At 49.0% G+C, this 18906-nt stretch overlaps 1 protein-coding gene across 1 annotated transcript in view; it reads left to right on the forward strand.

Moving 5' to 3' along the window:
* ARID1B (AT-rich interaction domain 1B) overlaps positions 1–18906 on the forward strand; it is a 312324-nt gene that overhangs the window by 156138 nt on the left and 137280 nt on the right. The window contains 1 exon segment of the mRNA XM_026044358.1: positions 14248–14289. Within this exon segment, the coding sequence (XP_025900143.1) occupies positions 14248–14289 (42 nt within the window).

An 18906-nucleotide genomic window follows, 5' to 3' on the forward strand; every position in this document is an offset into this window, starting at 1 on the left:
GGGGCGCGGGCGCAGCTGTGCGAGCGGGCGCGGGATGGCGGTTGCTGCGCCGGCAACGGCGCGGCCATTTGCCGCCCGTCCCGCGCGCCGCCCTGGCCCGGCCCGGCCGCGCTCTTCTCCGTCTTTCTCTTCTTTTCTTGTTTTTCTTCCCTCCCCCCTTCTTTTCAGCAACGCATAAGCGGAGCTCGCAAAGTTTCTCTCTCTACCTCCCCCCCGATTCAGCCCAGCGTTGTTTACTTCCCTCTGGTAACAATAGCTTTGCAGAATTGTTTCACATTATTTTTGTACTTCCTGCAGATCTGCCCACAGCCTTACTTAAGGGGGGGAAAAAATGTTCTCCCCTTTAACAAAATGCAACATACCGCATGCTTCGTGGAGTTATATCTAAAAAGAGCTAACCTAGTTGAGTGCTTGTTTCTGTTTGGCTCTGCTTGCATGCTGGCCAAACTGACTTTTTTTTTTTTTTTTTTTTTTTTTTTTAAGTACGTTTTTAGGGCCTGAGCCATAATGTTTCCTGTAGTTGCAATGCACAGTAATCTGTGATTTGTAAATTAGATCCCCTTTTCACTCAGCGTATAATTCTGTTTATACTAATAATGCAGCTAAGTATCTAAGCATATAAAACAGCCTAGTCAAAGGAACTGCACAAGTTAAGGAGAAGATAAATAATGCTACAGACATATATTTGTTACGTGCTGTAAAGTAAGCTTGGGGAGAAGCTGTGAATGAGATTGTTAATCTTTTTGGGATGTAGCAATTCGAAAAGAAGTTACACATATAAAACTTGAAACGTATGTTACGTACTTAATTAAAGTCTTGAACGCGAGATAGAGGTTTCTCTGCTCGTGTGTTTTTTATCAGAAGTAAAAGGATTTTTATCACTTTGACAAAATGATTTAGTACATATTCAGGAAGCTCTTGCTCTTAGGAAGCCATTGCTTACTAATACAGAAATGAGTTAGTTATAAAACTGAGAAGAAATTAAAATTCTTTCAGAAAAGAAGAGTACAAAACAAAATACAGATCTCCCTCCTCCTCCTTCCTCCTTTCCCCCCTGCTATGTAAGGGGTAGGAGGGACAGAAGTTGTGACAGGGCAGGTACTGATTAGTTGCTGTCAGTCCACGCAGATTAACACCTATTTTTAGGTTTTTGAACCTCTTGAGTAATACCCGTTAAATTGGCCCAGGTTAATAAGTTGGGGTCCGCAGAGCCTCTTAACTGTTCACGGCAAAATTCGAATTAAAGAGACAGTGCCTTTTGGTCCGCATGCCGAGAAGGGGTTCTGTGCCTGACATATTTGCTGCATTTGTGTGCTGGTGCGGGTGTGCGTGCGTGCACAGGGCACACATAGGGCTGGAAAATGGAAGCTAAGTCAATTACTTTGGACATATTAATACAAATACGTACACGTGAAATTACAGGATGCTTTGTCTTTGCAGAGTACAGCAGTAGGGAAATAAAATGTCTCAGAAAAGATGTTTTTTTTCTCTTCCAATATAAACGTGGCATTTCGAAATAAAACTTTTATCTTTCTTTCTTTTCTTTCTTTTTTTTTTTTTTTTCCCCCGCGTTCTCTCCCTGTCCTCCCCCCATTATATCATTACACAGTTACACTGACACCCACTGGTAACAGTTGATCTGAATGTACACTGAGCCCTCCTGGTGAAGCGACAGCTATAGTTGAGGAACACAAAGTAAAATAAAGACCAAATAACAGTTTTTTTTTCCTTTCCTCATCCCTACAGAAGCCTTGGGATGTTCACTTTTATTTTTCAGGAAGAATAAATGTATGGATGCCTCAGGCATAAGAGGGGAGGCCTCAGTGTTTTTCTCTTAAAATATGACAACATAGAAATAATTGCATCAGAAGCATTTTTGTTCTAGACATTCGTGTGTTTTGGGACAGACAGCAGGTTGGCACTGAGGTGAACAGGAAAGGATAATAAGTGTTAATAATTTCTCTGTGAAATGCTATTCCCCAGGTAAAAGAATTTAAAGGAAAATAGAAATAATGGTCATGCTAGGAATGTATTTTTGCGGGCCCTGACCTGATTGTATCAAAGCAGAGATGAATGCCAGTGCTGTGTAAGTCATTTCAGTCTGTTTACCATTTAATCCAAAGTTGTCAGTGGTCTTGAAAGCCACTTGTGTTGCAGAAACAAGGCTCGTTTTATCGAAAGCCACCACTGCACCAAAATCTGGTTTGTGAGAGTGTCGTTCCATAGCCCTGCCTAGCACAAGAACAATACCGTGCAATTACGCTGTTTCAGGCTCTGAAACAGGCTTTCTTCCAAACACCCTCCCCTTATATTATTAGATGTGTTCCTATTAATGAAATGATTGACTGAAAATCTTCCTGTGTTTACGTTGTTGGGCAGCAGCAGTTTGGATTTCCCGTGTCTAGACTGAAATTGTGACCAGTGGAGATGCACGGGACAGCTGTGTGTAAACTCGCAGGGAGACGTAACAAATGAAGTACCACAGAAGCTGTCAAGGGCTGCCTTTCCCACAGAGCCAGCAGGGCCTGCTTTGTCGGAAGGAAAAGGAAAGGGAAGCTCAAGGAGAAGCACACACAGAAACAAAATGGACTCCACAGAACATGGAAGTGTTGAAAAGATCTGCCAGGGCTGTGTAGTTCGGAAATGAGAACCCTAGCCTTCGAGATTGCAGTTTAAAGCTCTCTTTACATGCTGTGCAGAATGAGCTTCAGAGTGTAAAATCAGTCTCCAAGGTTCCCATCTTCATGCTTATAATTGGAAAACAGGGCCGGTTCTGCGGTTTAGTTCTTCGGGAGAAGTTACAGGAAGCTGCTTGACCCCAGTACTTCAGCATCCTCCTCTGGGCTAACCTGTGCAGTGTGTGGCATGTTCGCAGGTGTGTGGCATGCCTATCTATAGGGAAGAGTTCGGGAGAAATCTGCAGCAAAATGGTCGCTGGGCTCTGGGATTTATACCGGGTTCTCACGCCAGAGCGGGTGCTCTCGCCCTGAGCACCTGCGCCCTGTGTGCAGGCCGGCGCTCAGAAGTGCTAAGTTTACAAGACTACAGAAGGCTGTTGGCAATTGATTCGTTTTGTTGTTTCAACTTGCACGATAATCAGCGTGAGCAGGGGGGCTGAATTTGAAATTGAGACAAGCTGCACAGGAGCGCCAGCACATATCCCACAATTATGGAGAAAGAGGCACCTTGGAGAGGCAGGATAAGCCCCTGCCGGGCAGCCATAGAGCCCGAGGAAGGATGGAGTTGGTGGGCAGGTTGGGATGTCCGTAGCCACCACAGCAGCTCCTCTCCAGCCTGCCCCGGGAATCCTTCCTGCCTTGTTCGCTTGAGGAAGATACAGCCAACAGATAGAAGGAAAGGGGGGAGGCAGGACAAGGGGGGGGAAGAATCGCATATATATTTCATATTGCATTTTATTCATTTCAAATAAAATATTAAAAATGCTATAAACAGTTTTATAGTCATTGTTTATGGACTCTGGAATTTTTAATATTTCAGCATGTAATTGAATTCTGCAGCCAAGATTCTGCAATTAATCCGGCTTTTATAAGCAGGCAGTTTGCTAGAGGTAACTTGGAGAGGAGCTTGGACGGCCTTCACGTTTGGGGCTGCAGGGGCCCGTTGTGCCGGAGCCGTTCACACGGGGCGCCTGCTCTCACAGGGCGCTCGCTCTCACGGGGCGCCCGCTCTCACGGGGCGCCCGCCCGCACGGGGTGCTCGTGCGCTCGCTGTCTCGGCGGGCGGGAGCCCCCACTGGTGTGCGCAGGCCAGCGGGGCAGAGCAGCAGCCCGGCTGCCTGGTCCCGCGCGCAGGTTCACGCTCCGAGGCCGCGAAGGGGCGGCGCGCGCTTTCCGAGCACGTTCCTTCGCTGCTGCGTTCATTTCCCTCCATTGCAACACACAGAGAGCGCGAGTAGAAGGGAATAAGGACGCCATTTATCCATTTACTTATCCAGGCTTTCGGTATTCGCCCAGAACTGAAATGAATCCCAGCAAGGTTTTTGTTTGCGTGCCCCACTGAAATGTTTAGCGTAAAGCTGGACAAGAGTTCGGTGCCGTTTCTTTCCCATCGATTCTGGGGAAGTGTTTTACTGCTGTGAGCTAGGAAAATATGGAGGAGTTACGGCACAGACAGGAGTCCCTGCGTGCTCCCGGTAAATGCTTGAATCCTGACACTGGAAGGGTCAAAAACTGACCGGCTTGTGACATCTGAGTGATTTTTGAGATTGCTAATCCGGTCAGAGTATTAATCTTTGTACCTGTGGGGGCGGGGAAATGACACAGCCAAAAATGATTCAGGGAAAAAAAGCTCAGACCACTGGCAAAAATTAAATAAATAAGGAAGAATTACTTTAGCTGAGCCGTGTTGCACAGATTTACCTTTTCAAGCTATGGTATGAAATACAGAGCGTAACCCAAGGGATTCCGCCCGTGTGGCTGCTTGGCAGGTGTGTTGATACTTTGTTGTGGAAACCATCCCTTCCAAACCTGCGCTCTCAATGTGACGATGCCCAGATGATGCCCAAGTGAATTTTCCAGATGTTGTCAGTATTAGCCCTATATATGGTATGATATTGATACGGAAGAAAGGGATGTCAGGAAGCTTTTTCTAAGCAGTTTGGAGGTCGGGATGAGGCTTTCCGAGCCTGTGTTATCTCTCCTGGCGGTTGCCTGGGCCTTCTTCCCCTGCAATTTACAGTCGCACGGACCGTCTCGGCTCTGCTCTTGATCACATCACATCCCTATGGCAACTACATTGATTTAGCTGAGTATACGATATCAGACACACATGGAGTATGTTTGAAATAACAGTAGAGAGATATTCAACCTTTATATACATATATTTATATGAAGATGAACATCTCCCTTGCTTTTAATTGTTGCTCATCTCTCTTCCAATCTGTTCTGATTTTTTTTCCCCCTTGAAAATGAGAAGTGTCTTTTTTATGTTAACCAGTTCTTCTCAGAATCACGCTTTGGAAAGTTCGCATCTATCCGTCCCTTCAGGAAAGGTGGCACGGGGAAGAGTAGCTATAATAAAGAATCAGGTTCTTCTCTTGAATCAGGGTTAGGCCGTGAGTGAATATAACCCTGTGCAGGCTAGGAAAAAAATTAATGCGAAATTAAGCTTTATGTAGGGTAGGTCTTCTGGTGACCCAGCTCGCCTTGGTGGGATTTTTTTGCTTATTCATGGTTTTACTCTCAAAAAAAGTAGCTTCTTTTACTCCTTTCTTTCTTTCCTCCCTTTCTTCCCTTCCCCCCCAAAGAAAAAGAAAGAAAAGGGGGCAAAAAAGACATTTTAGGGAAGACTGTGGCAATTGTGCATATTACAAAACAGTGCTCTCGTGTTCTCATACACGAGCTACCTGAACCTCAAAAATGCGTGACCCGTCCCGTGGCAAGTCTGAATAAAGCAGCAATTTATGAGGGAATGGGTTGGGAGCCTTGGGAAGCGCCCGGATTTACAGCCGTGTTTACCTGCAAGCTCTGCCTGCGTCCTGTGCCCACCCCGGACACCTTCCCTCACCCTTCCCAGCCCGCACAGCCCAAATATTGTTGTTTAAGGTGCAAGGGAGCGCTTTCTGCTGAGCACAATAGGCCTAGGTTGAGTCTTTTGAAGACAGTTTCTGTTTTTCAAACACCTTTTCTTCTTCGGCTAGATAATTAACGCCTTCTTCACAGTGCTTGCTGCCCTTGATACATCTGCTGCCTCTGACAGATCCTTTCTGTTTGCCACCTCTTCCTAACACGCTTCCGATATTTTCAGCACAAAATACCTTAGCATCTTTGATGTTGGTTATACACCGGCTCAATTAAATAAGAAAGCCGCTGACAGAACAGTATAGAGTTGCAACGTAAAGCTTCATTTCTGTGAAGATTTTGTCCTTGGTCACTTACCTTCTCTTTTTTTATATATATATTTTATTTTTTGATGCAAGTCGTTTGACTGCTTTTAGGTAAAATTGTTAAGTTGTTTAAGACGTGGAGTTTTAGCCCGGACTTTATTTCTCTTTTACAGGGTGTATATTTAGGAACTAAATGCATAGGGAGGTAGGAAGAGGGAGCAGGGAGCGCGCTGCAGTTACAGCTTTAAAGACAAAATCCCACCCTTCTGGTGAGGGTGGCTTTAAAACATCCCTTCCAAGATCTTTCTGGAAGGTCATAGAAGACTTTCTGGACCCTTCTGGGATATCTTAAAGGACGAGGCTGGGCTAATCGTCACCTACCCCAGCTGCTGGCGGGGAGCCCCTCACGTTTAAGCAAGGGCTTTGCCTGGAAAGGGCACTCAGGCCCGTGGTGCAGCCTGGGCTGTGGCAGGAGGAGCCCCACAGGGTGTTGGGACCATCCGTGCTGCGTTTCAGCCCTTCCCAGCATCATCCTGAGCAGATCCCGCGGCCACACGTGGAGGTGGCTGCTCCCAGAGCCCCGCGGTGGGCGACCACACGGGTGACATTTGCAGGGCGCCCTTTGGGGCAGCACTGGTTTAAGGGGAAGCGCGGTATCGGACAGGGGAGATGAGGTGCCCTAATGGGCCGGGAAAGGCGCAGTCACCGTTCCTAGAGAAAAGGCTGTTCAAGAGTTGTGGTAACTGCGACTGTGTCACGCAGTATGATGGCAGCGTTCTCTGGATTTCCCCTACGTTACAGTGCTTGAGGATGAAAGGTTTGAATTTTGTATGTATAATATATACTGCGCTTTTCTTAAGGAAAATTAAATAGTGACTACCCCCAGATTTCAGTCTCAGTGCTACAATTGTTTTGATCTCTACATTGTCACACAAATAAATATCAAAAGCGAGTTTTCTGTGTAGTTGCTCTGCTTCGTGCAGCGTTCCAGTGTGGAAGAACTGGTTGAGTGCTCCGTCTGTATGAAATACAGCGCGCGACAAGCCTGCTCCTTACCACGCCGGTCGGCAGAAAAATACCCAAGAGTCGAGCTGTGAATAAACGCTTCAGAGCAGAAAGAGCGTGTTCTTGCACGTGTGTACGTGTGCGTGTGGATCTTGTGTATCGCGTGGGTTCCCGCCTGCAGCAGATGAACACGTCACTTGTTGGGTGGCCTGCTCGTGCGCTTGCTGCTCATCCGCGGTTGGTGGTGAGTGAAGAGCACCCAGTGTGCACACACAAGGGAGGAGAGGCGCCCGCAGCAGCTCCGTGCGCGCCGTGTCCGTGTGAGGGGGAGAGGCGCCCGCAGCAGCTCCTTGTGCACCGTGTCCGTGTGAGGGGGAGAGGCGCCCGCAGCAGCTCCGTGCGCGCCGTGTCCGTGTGAGGGGGAGAGGCGCCCGCAGCAGCTCCGTGCGCGCCGTGTCCGTGTGAGGGGGAGAGGCGCCCGCAGCAGCTCCTTGTGCACCGTGTCCGTGTGAGGGGGAGAGGTGCCCGCAGCAGCTCCGTGCGCGCCGCGCGCTCCCCTGCGGCACCCGTGCAGGTGCCCAGGCTCTAATGCAGGTTTACCCCTCATTTGTAACAGCTGCTTCCTGGTACTGATCCAAGTCTGCCACTGCCTCTTGTTTTGAGGTCACCGGAATTGTCCCCATGCCACGTAACCCACAAATTTTTATTCTCTCCTGCCTTGCTTCTATTTTATGCCATTTAGAAGTATCGTCTCCTACCAGGTTGATGGTTCTCTCTTTTAGTTAGCTGATATCTAGAGTCTAATTTTTTGCTTCTTAGGGATTGGCCTTGTTCCCAGGATTTTGCAAATATTTGCACTGGGAGACTAAAACAGCAGGTTAGTCAGTACCATGTCCAAAAATTTATACCAGGCACAATGTTAAAGATACAAATGACTGGAGGAGGGGGCAAGGAGAGTAAACAAGCTTCCTGGAAAACGTTGGCGCTCAGACGAAAGTTCCCAAGCGAGAGCGGAGCGGCTCTGTTGCCCTGAGCAGCCTCTAAGAGCGCGAGGCGTCGCTGCGTTGCTCCTCCGGTGCTGGCTGCCCGAGGAGAGTGCGGTAACGGGAGCCGCGTCCTTGAGCTGCCGCCTTGTCTCGGCGTGCTAGTAAGGAGAAGGAGGAGAGTTAACAAGCAAGCTCCAGAGAGGCTGCAGTTTCTTGACAATCTTTTCAAACCTTTTTAACACCAAATGGCACATAAAGTTATTTTGTCATTTAAATTTTTTTTTTTTTTAATTTAGCTTAGTAATTTGGGATTTAAACAGTAGTGGCTGCAGAATCCACTATTCGTGCTGAGCTAAGAGATAATTGACCAATATCACAAAGCAAAATAAATTAAAGTGAAAGTCTAAGGGAAGTGGATGCCAAGTTTAATATAGAATTGTCCTGAACTGGGTCACGTTGTATCCAGCTTTTACGCCAGGCAAACTATAAGGAAATGGCATTTACTTAACCAAAAGGCCTTGACTAAGTAGTCCCTGTGGAATCTTTGTATGGAGAGTGAGGAAATCTCAGCTGATCTCTTCTTAATTCCCGAGATTTATGCAGCGCGGCTGTCATGCCTTCGTTTCAGACGCAGACTCAGCCTTGTAGCAGGGCTGGCTCTGCTGTGTTTGCGCAGGGATTGCCGGGGAAGGTGCCCGGCCCGCCCTGGCCACCGCCACCAAACCTGCAGTGCGTGCGTGATAACCAATGAAAATAAGCACGTCGGGTGGCAGTGAGCAAAGGAAAAGGCAAGGAAAGGTTGTCTCTGTTACCAAGCCGTATTCCTAGGGCCTTGCATGCATTGACAGCTGTGTACGCCCCCAGCACGTCCTTGAAGTATTGCCAGAAACTAGCGTGGGTCGGGTAGGTTTGTCCCTGCACCAGCGAGAAGAGAGAACCGTGTTTTACGGTTGTTGAATCCTACGGTACTTTAAAAGGAGTAGATAATACAGCTAGCTAGGCTGGGCTTTGTAAAGATCTGGGTGGCTGTAGCAATTTTCTTCTTTGAAAGTCAGAAACTTCTTAAGGATTTTGCAAATGAAACACTGGGTTTACTTTGTGCCACTTTTGTATAAAAGAAGGTAAGTTTTAGAAAGGATGGCGGGGTGGGGAATGGACCGATGGGAAAATGTTAGAAGCTGGAGATGTGTCCTAGAAAAGGCTGACGAGGCTGTATGTGCAGCAGGCCCGCGGCGCTGCGCCTGTTCCAAGGCGTGCGGGCAGCTTTCTGCTTCCAGCTCAGCGAAGTTATTGAGTGCAAGTACTAGCTGGAGTCGTATTTACTTAGCTTTGCACCCAACTAATGAGTCCCATTTATAGGCTGTTGGGACTGCGGGGCTTTCCTCTCATTCCGCCTACCGCGGAGGCCCGTGTAAGGCAAAGGACACACAGAGAAAAACGAACAGCAAAAAACCCTGCTCAGAGGCTGCCCAGCTTGGTGCACTTTGTAGCAGTTGAGGAAGAAGGGCACCCCCGTGGCCAGAAGGTGCTTTGGCAGTGACCCAGGAGAGAATATGTGCGTTTCCTCGTCCTTTCCAATTTTGTTGTCATGGGGAACAAGAGTCCTTTGATTTGATCCGCCTTTGCAGTAGAGTGACAAACAGGGTATTGCAGTGTGCAGTTGTTAGGTGCACTTGTTTTGTTTTGCACCATGGCAGGCGGGAGTGCCGGGAGCAATGTGCAGCAAATGGTGCCCAGTCCCGCAGCCAGCGGGACCAACGCAGCCCGCAGAACTCGCGTGCCGCCCGCAGGAAGGAGCGCTGGTGACCAAAAGAGCAGGATATTTTGCCCTAATGGGAGGTGCTCTGGCCACGTTTCTTGCCGGAGCAGCCGTCACCCCGTCGCCTGCAGTTGCCTGTTGTCACTCTGTGAGGCGAACTCCCAACTCCCCGAGTGACGGCAGCAGGAGTGTCGCTGTACCGAGAGCTCCTGCCCAGGTCCTTAAATGTACTGCAACAGTCCTCTGCAGCGTGAGCTCGACACGAGATTATGTGGGATGCGCGTGCATCGGAAACGCTCATTGCCCGTTTTTGGCTTCCAGAAAGAAGAGAGCTGTGGGTGACCTGTGTCTGCTGTGGAGTTGGTTATTTTGTCCTCGATAGCTTTGCTGCCTCATGTTCTGTTGTTTGGAGAACAGTCTGAGCATTAAGTGCAGTTGTAATTTTTTGTTAACAGTGTGCTGCTTCCTTTGGCTCTTGCTCAGTTTCAGCTAATCCTATCTCAAACAAGCTCTTGATGAGACGAAAAGGAGTTGGACGGAATTAAGGAATGCATCAGTGCTGAGTATGGCTTTGGGGATGACCTGATTACGATAGTTCTTTGCCTTATCTAATCATTAGGTAGCAAAATCCTCTTCCAGAAAGGTACTCAACATTGCTGCTCAAGATCTGCATCTCCATTACATCTCCCTTCGGAGAGGGAGGTAAAAATTACAAACTTGGTGCATGATTTACAGCAAGCCTTTGGTTAGTGCTGCAGTATTGTTCCTGGCACTGGGGGCTGCGTGGAGCTGATATTTAGAAGCAGAACAGAAACACTGCGTGGGTCCCCTTGCCTCTGGTTAAAGGGGGAGACGGGCTGACTGGGTCCAGGGCTCCTCCGGGAGGTGCTTGTTGGGGAGCGCTGCCTGCGCTGCTCAGCAGGGATCCTGCGCCTAACGGGGAGCCATTGAATGTTTTTCCATCTTGTAACTGATTAAAAAATACAAGCCTTGTTCTGCTGGGACGTGCTGGAACAGCGCTGAGCAGCAGCGGCCCCGCTACCGACCCTGTGGGTTGTGCCCCTGGGAGACGGGCACTTCATCCCTGCCTGTGTCGGGAATGGCCCACAGGGCCTCCTGGCACCGACCCGCCCCGAGCCTGGCGCCACACGGAGCCTGCTTCCCACCCGGCAGCAGCCGAGGCCGGAGGCTATCATGGATGCACCGGTGGAAGAGGCCGGTGCTCCAGTTGCGGCTAACGCGTTGGAGCAGAAGCTGCGGAAGGGCAGGAGGCCGCACTGTGGCTTTATTTGGTTAAAAGCAAAGGCAGTTCGGCTCTGCAGGTGAGCTGGAGAAGGCCCCAAGTTGTTTGTAGATATAAATGAAATATGGGGCAGGTAGGGCCGACTGGAGTACGTGGGAACACTGTGAGGGCTGAGCAGGAGACTGGGGTACAGCGGGGTAGGGCGTTGAGCAGGGGTTCAGCACAGAGCCAAGGAGAAGCTGCTCCATCTCCCGGGCATAGGAAACCAAGGGTGGCTCATTAAGAACCACCTAATCATTTAAGTACCAAATACTGTATTTTTTTTAATGACACGCTGTATTTTCACTGTAAAAGACACCCCTCCTCCCCCCAAGATAATATATTTGCATTTGTGCTCAGAATAAACAATTAAAATAGGAAGTGGCTGTCTGCCGCACGTAAGTACATAATGAGAAGTGCTTAATTTATCTCTATCTCTGTGTTGAGAATGAGTCGCTAGCTCACCTGTCGTGTGGGGCGAGGAGAAGCCGCCGCTCGCGCGATTCCCTGCTCCGGCTCGCTGCACTCCCGGCTCGGCAGGGCTGCTGTGGGTGCCGGCTGAAGTACCCGCTCGTTCCCACTAGAGGGGGGTCCTGCCGGGCGCGGTGCCACCGCTGCTCTCCCTGCCCGGGAGCCCAGCCTGAGGAGAACCCGGCCTTGTCCCCGTCTCCTTTCAGTGCTTCGCTCTGTGTCTTACAGGGGCAGCAGTTGCTCGCCTCTTGCTGCTCTTAACTGCGTTTCATCCGAAGAGGTGAGAAGCAAACACGGATGGACCAACACGGTGGGCAGCAGTAACAAAGGACCCGGAGGCTGCTTTATTGCATCATCCTCATCGTGAAGACAAGTATTTTATCACAGAAGGGGTGTGATCGCGCTTGGACAACCACAAGTGGTGTTGTCGGGCCTGTTCAGTGAATGTTTGTGATGAGAATTACTGTCTATGCCAATGGCTACACGCTGAGCCGTCTTGTTGTCTGTGTGAGACTGACATTTCTGTATGTAAAAGAAAATACTTCTGCTTGTGAAAGAGAATATGTTGCATAATGGTGTTTTTTTTTCCTTTTTTCTTTTCCCCCCAAGTGTTCAATGCCGTGATTTGTTGTTGTTGGTGGTGGTTTCTCTGTGAGGAGAGACGGGAGCTTTGCGGAGGGACTGGCTGTAGAGCCGCCTTCCCTGGGGCCTCCTGAAAGGTGGGTGGTCAGGAAACCTCCTTCCACACGGAGCCGCCTCGGCACCCCCTGGCCCGGCGTGGCCCAATCCGGGTGCTGCTGCTCCCACACGGAGCCGCAGCCGAGGCTCCCGAGCGGTGCAGGGACCTCTCCGCAGGAGGAGCCTGCCCAAGCAGAGCTCGGCCCGGCCTGCGCCCCTGCGAGCAGCACGAGGAAGAGGGGCCCCAAAGCCGCTCAGCGCTGCCGGGCCCCGGGGGCAGAGCGGCAGGGGGCAGCAGAGCAGCGAGGGGCAGCCACACGTGTCTGGAAGGGTCCGGAGGCAGCGGCCGGGTGACGCGCACGGCGTGAAGCCGCGTGGATGGCCCTGGGTCAGCTTTACACCAGCTCACCCAGCTTGCTCGCGTTGTGCCGTGTGGGTCGCAGCGGGTACCGGGCAGCGGCTTGCCCAGTGCAGCCGGCTGCTCCCAGGGCGGACGGGACCACGTTAGCCCTCCCCGGGCCGCTTCGGGTGCCGGAGTTCCTTTCTGGGAAGCTCCTCAAGTGTGTGGCGAGGAGCCTGCGCTGGGACGTGCTGCTGTTTCCAGGCCAGCCTCTGATTATTCTCTTCTTGGCCTTGGGCGAGTCACTTAACCCCTCTGTCTGTTTCTTCATCTGTAAAATATATTATGGATATTTATCAGTCTCACCAGGACTGATTGTTTAATATTTATAAAGTGCCTAAAGGATCAGAAGCTGAATATAAGTAGTAATACATATCACTTCAGACTGATTTTATTTACTTGGATTTTTTTTTTCCTACCTCCTATTGAATGAGATCCCATTTTGTAGCCTCCAAGTGCCATTCCTAATCAACCGGACAGGTCACAATTGGGTAACGTGAGGTTCCTTTTCTCCTTTTATTCCTAGTTCCTATAAATCCTTTATTCTCCCTCCCTTTTTCTTGCCCCTTTTTTAATTTAGAGATGAAGAGATACCATATGTTACTGGATCATGACATAAATATATTTAAGTGCTGCCATCATTGTTAGTTTATCAGCCTTTCCATTATCAACCCTCTTGTTCAGGGGTTTATAACTCTGGCAGTATAATGTGCTTCAGGCTGAAACTTGACATTCATTTTTTCCCCTTCTTGATTTGCTTTAAATCCTTCACTCTTCTTAAGTTAAACTGGAGATTAGATACATTAGTTATAGTTATACTAGTTATATAAATTATAATGCAGCAGTAGGCGTTTAAAATAGGATGTAAATCAGAAGTAGAGAGTTTCCTACTTGTTAAACTATGAGCCTGGGAGTGGAAATCTGGGCTGCTTTTCTCGAGTGTGTCCCTGGCTTGGCACATGATTACTGGGAGATTAGTTAACCTTTCTCTGCCTTGTTCTTCTCTCTGTTTGTCGAGGCGATGATGTTTCCTAATTCACTGGACTATTGAGCAGCTTAATTAATTAGAAATCATAAATGCGCTGAGGTTCTCAGGTGAAAGGTGCTGCAGTGTGAAGTATTTTTAAGGAGCCTAATGAAGAATCAGCGCGCCTGCCTCCCTGCTTCCCTAGTCGGCGTGCCGGGTGCACACGGGTCCGCTCCCCAGCCGCGAGACTTGGGACAATGACCAGGAAGGCACTTGATGAGGAGCACGGCCGGATTGCTCAGCCTCCCCTCAAGCCTCCGAACACCCACCGTGCCTCACAGCCTCTGCCGATTTCCCAAATTCCCTGGGTCTGAATGGATTCCCTGGGCTCCGGACAGGGCAGGGGGCTGTACAGGAGTCCCTGTGCTGCCGAGAGTCCAGTTTGTGCTGGTGCAGGAATGATCAGCCTGCGAGTAGGTGGAAGAAAACAGGAGGGGAAGATTATTCCCGCCGCTTTAACAGGGAGTTGCCATGGCCGATGATTCTGGTTGTCCTCAGGCTGCTTTTTGTTGTGGGCAAGACGCCTTGTGGAAAACAAGGTTCCAGCTGTTGGGCAGCAGGTTTTGGGACACTGGAAGGTGTTCCAGATGCTCCTGTGTGATTTAGGTTGGGAGGCCTTGTGAGTGCCTGGAAAGAAGAGGCTCCCTGAGGAGTCAGGTGTCGGCTGCTCGTTAGGGCTGACCCAGTCTATGTCTTCACCCATGGAGTTGTTGTTTGCTGGATGCGGTGCTGTGCTCAGGAGAGGTGGGTGGTAGTGGCTAAATTTGAAATGATCTTTCTCCTTATACTTTCAGGTTGAAGTCTTGGCCTCGGAGGATGCTACATTTGGACACAAGGTGTGTAGCTTGATGCAGTTCTGTTATCGAGGTCCCATAATTTTAAGTTGTTGGATGTGGAGTCACAGCAGAAGGTTATTTTCAGACTGTGGCAGTAGAGGTTTTTGTGACATATGTCCACCAATCCAGAGATTTTTTCCCTTGTGTGTGGTACTCGGAGAATGGCATATAGGGTGTTTTAGTCGTGTCATTTAGTACAAGTTATTTAAGCAAATTTTAGTTAGGGAGGCCCAGGTGGAAGAGTGGAAGTTTAGCTTTCTAGTGACTTTGGAGTTGCCAACGTGTTGGATTTGTTCTTATTTTACAGACTTGCAGATCAAAAATCTGAGTCATTATCTGCTTTGCAATCTGTTGAGTAAAGCCACTTTGTTTATGATCCTTTTTCACAGTACATCTCAAGTCGAGAGCGTTACACCAAACAGCTGCATCACCCTGTGTTCAACTGTAGATCAGTGTGTGGCGTGAGAGCGTCCACGCTCGAGAGGTCACCCTTCAGGCCTGCTCTGCAAAATGAATGGGGTGTTTCCCAATTATCGCCTGACTTTCTTTGGCCTCTAAACCTTATGGTGTTGACCGTGGTTTTTAATTAAGCACTAATAGCAGATGATTTTAGGCAAGGCAGATTGTGTGTAGGCTAGATCTAGTTAGCTGAGGAAAGAGAGTGGATGGGGAAGAAGGAGAGCCGAGGAATTAAATCACAGCGGTGAAGAAGGTCCTCCTGCTAGAAACCCTTTGCAGGGACACCACTGCAGGTGAGAAGATAGCAGTGTTGTTACCAGCAATGTGAAAAAGATCAAGGAAAGACTGTACAAGTTTGGAATATCTATTTAGAAGAATTCCATAAGCAAACAAACAAAAAGGCACCTTAATGCAAATGCATCCAGGACGTAGTTGGGTCCTTTTTGCGTGTTTTGTGTTACAATATCCGATAGTGATTTAAATTGGTTATTGAAAAATAAACAGAGCTACTCCGGTATTACCTGAAGTATTTAACATATGGTAGTCCGTGGTATTTTCCATTTTTTATTTAATACCCAGCATGCATGCAGAATATTCACTGAATATTTAATAAACCTGGAGGGTCAGCTCTTGTGAACTCATCTGCATAATCCTTCAGACTAGCTGGGTAAACAGAAATATTACTGAAGATTATTGTAGCCAATAGCTCTCACAACTAAAACACTGTGAAGGGGGCTTCTTACTATTTTTTATGGCTAAACTTGCAACTTGTTGCATTTTTTGTTTTGTTTTGTTTTTTGGGGTCTTTGAAAGGTCTTCTTATCAGCACATTTTTTTAAGAATCAGATTTTTCTTTTGCTAAGAATCAGATGTTACAAAACTGAATACCTATTATTGGCAGCCCTAACAGCATCTTCCAGATATTCACGTAACTTTTCTGTAAGATTCAACAGTAGGGCCAACAGGATCTTTTTACTCTCTTAAAAAGTAGTCTTACATTATAATAAAATATCTATATTTAGGAATGCTGTCTGTTTTATTTAATCTGCAAAGAAAAAGCCAGAAGAAAGTTTTACCTCACATGTGTTCATCCCAGGATATATTTTAGCTCTGTATTTTGGCTTCCTGTGAAATAGTTTTTTCTCTTTCCTCCTTAAAGAACACTTCCTCAATGACCTGTCTCAGTGACAAATAAATGTTAGTCTTACTTAAAGCAGGAAAATTAGCCTGCATGGCAAGTTCCCGGTTACAGAGGTGAGCAGGGTTTAAGCTGCACCATGCGGCGCCACCCTTCGTACCGGGTGGCACCTCGATTTTCCTTCTGGGTCTGAGGCAGGTTCTCGGGGGCAGTTTCGCCCGTGGGCTCCTGAGCTGAGCTGCGTTGCTGCAGAGAGCGGCTCTTCCTTGGACCCTGCCTCTTCCCCCTGTCCATGGACATTTATCACCTCAGCTTACAGCTCTCGACAGGCCGCCCTTCCCGTAGCAGCTCTGCTTTAAGAAAAGAGCATTTACCAGTGCTGGGAGAGCTTATAACATTGTCCTTTCGTCGAGCGCTCGCCCGCGCAGCCAGAGCTGGAGCTCAGGTCCAGGGGATCCCTGCGGACAAGCACCATGAGAGCGCGGCCGCAGAGCCCTTCGGGTGCGAGCTCTGCGTGGGGGTTCGGACAGAGCTATTCCTCAGTTGGAAGGAAAATAAAAACGAAAGCTGTTGTCAAAATTAAATCTGGGCATAGGTAAGTGGGAGTTACAAAACTTCCAGATCTTGTCTTTAATCCCTAAGCTTAGAACAGATACAAATTGCACATCCTTAGTAACAGTTTTTCAAGGTGTTTCTTCCACACAGCTCTTTTAATAAGAAAGATTTTTTCCAAAACAAAAATAGAATACAAGGCATCTGTTGGAGTTAAGATGCTATTTTTAATATGGACATCACCCTTTTTTTCTTTATTTTGTGCATATATATGTGAGACCAGTAGTCTTTAGTGATTCATTAAAGTGTAAGCATTTTTTTCCGTCAAATTTAAATAAAAGTCATTTTCTGATAAAGATGTATACATTTTGACAGTGTTATGTCCAGGCCTTCTTTTCCATTGAATGATGGGAAGCAAAAACACTGAGCTTTGCGTGCAGCTAATTTCATGGAAAGAGGAAGCTTTTAGTGTCTTGTAACAGCATTTTTGAAGCTTGTACAAGTGGCATTCAATTTAATTCATATATGCATATGTGTGTCATGTTGATTTCTTAAAAAAAAAAAAGCAGGTTTTTAACCGATCTTCCAGTTTCAGCCTTTAAAACAGTTGTGCACGCCTGCGTATGGAGAGATGTGAGGAAAGCGACAGCCCAGCAAATCACGAGCAGCTGATAGGTGATCTGGGACAGACTTAACCGTTCTGCCTGGTTCTTCCAGATTCTGCCGAGTATAAACTTAGGTTTATAAATAAGTTTCTGTCAAGCCAGAGTTGCCAAGGAACTAACACAACATGGGAATGAGTAGATGCAGTGGTATCTGCCCGAGTCTGCAGTCAGTGCAAAACAATGTGTTTAAGAGCTGGAAACTCCTTCAGTCCCATTAATTTTATTAAAGCCTAATGATGACATGTGAAATACTAACAGTGCCGATTTAATTTGTGTTGATTTTAGCTGGAATAGGAAGATATATTTTAGCAGATGGGCCCAGTGCTCCCAGATGGTAGAGAAAATAAGGAGGGATACAAATATATGAAAAAGAAAGAGGGAAAAAAAAAAAAAAAAAGAATGGTAAGGTGCACAAAGCAGAAATAAAAGGTAAAAGGTTTAACCACTTTGAATGGCGCCGATTTTAACACCAAGCAGCGAACAAATAAAAATAGCCGTGTCTGAGTTTTTTAAATCCTCCTAAGGGATTTAGATGCTCAATTTCCATTAGAACGCTTTAATCCCTTAGGTAGAATTGAAAATCTTAGTCTGAAAGGTTGGTTATTATATAAAGATTTAACCCACATTTTATTGTTGCTGGAGCCTCGTACCGGCGTCGGTTGCAATTACGGTGCAGGATGCAGCAGTGCGTCCCCTCCACGGGTGGAAAATGCTGTTGGGCCCCGTCTGGAGAAGGAGATCTTGCCGTGGTTTAACGTGAGCGCTCGCTCCGCCCTGCCCTTCTCTCGCTCCCTGTCCGCCTGGCCCTTGGTGCCGGCTGCTGCCTGACCCACACAGCGCGGGGCAGGGGAGCTTTGGTGGCTACCACCCGACCCCCATAACCCCCACACAGCGCGGGGCAGGGGAGCTGCGGCGCCCGCCTGGCGCTGACGTCAGCCCCTCCACGTGCCCCGGCCCGGACACGGGCGCCCAAAGCACCACTGCGCCGCCGCCGAGCCCGGCTTAGGGCAGCCACAATGGGAATCACTTTGTTAGCGGCCGCTACGTGTCGGGAGGCCCACAACTTTGTGCGACAGGAAAAGAGACGCTTGTGTCGCCGCAGTGGGGGAGCTCCACTAAGAGCCGGCCTCTCTTATTTGGGAGCGAGCTTTAATCCTGCCTTTGTGTGTAGTTTTAAGCTGCGTTGTGATGTAATTGGCTTAATCATTACTATTATGTTGCTTTGCACAAGTTGAGATTGTAATTTGACATAGGGAAATAAACGGCAACTGGATTAGTGATTTGCAGGTGTCGCTTCAGAGCAGGGGGCAGGGAGGCCGGCCTGGAGCTCCGCAGGAGGAGCGCGTGCCCGCCGGCCGCGGCGCCGCGCCGAGCACGAGCCCCCGGCGCCGCGCACGCTGGCCGCGCGCTCCGCAGGGATGCGTCCGCGCGAGGAGCGGCGGCGCCTTCCCTTCGGGGCGGCCGTGGCGGCGCGTTGCTCAGTGGCGCAGAGCGGTGCCTTCTGCGAGCACCGCGTAGCGAGGGCGGCGGTGCCCGCGCGGCAGGGCCCGAGGCGGCGGTGCTCGCGGGGCGACATGAGGCGCCTTGTGCTGCGCCATGGCGGCCTCCTCGTCCCTGCAGCGCCACGCGGTGCGGCCTCCTCGACCCCGCTGCACCGCGTGGTGCGGCCTCCTCGTCCCCGCAGCGCCACGCGGTGCGGCCTCCTCGACCCCGCTGCACCGCGTGGTGCGGCCTCCTCGACCCCGCAGCGCCACGCGGTGCGGCCTCCTCGTCCCCGCAGCGCCACGCGGTGCGGCCTCCTCG

The sequence above is a fragment of the Nothoprocta perdicaria genome, unplaced genomic scaffold (assembly GCF_003342845.1).
Source record: "Nothoprocta perdicaria isolate Ctin4 unplaced genomic scaffold, notPer1 scaffold_36, whole genome shotgun sequence".
Lineage (NCBI taxonomy): Eukaryota > Metazoa > Chordata > Aves > Tinamiformes > Tinamidae > Nothoprocta > Nothoprocta perdicaria.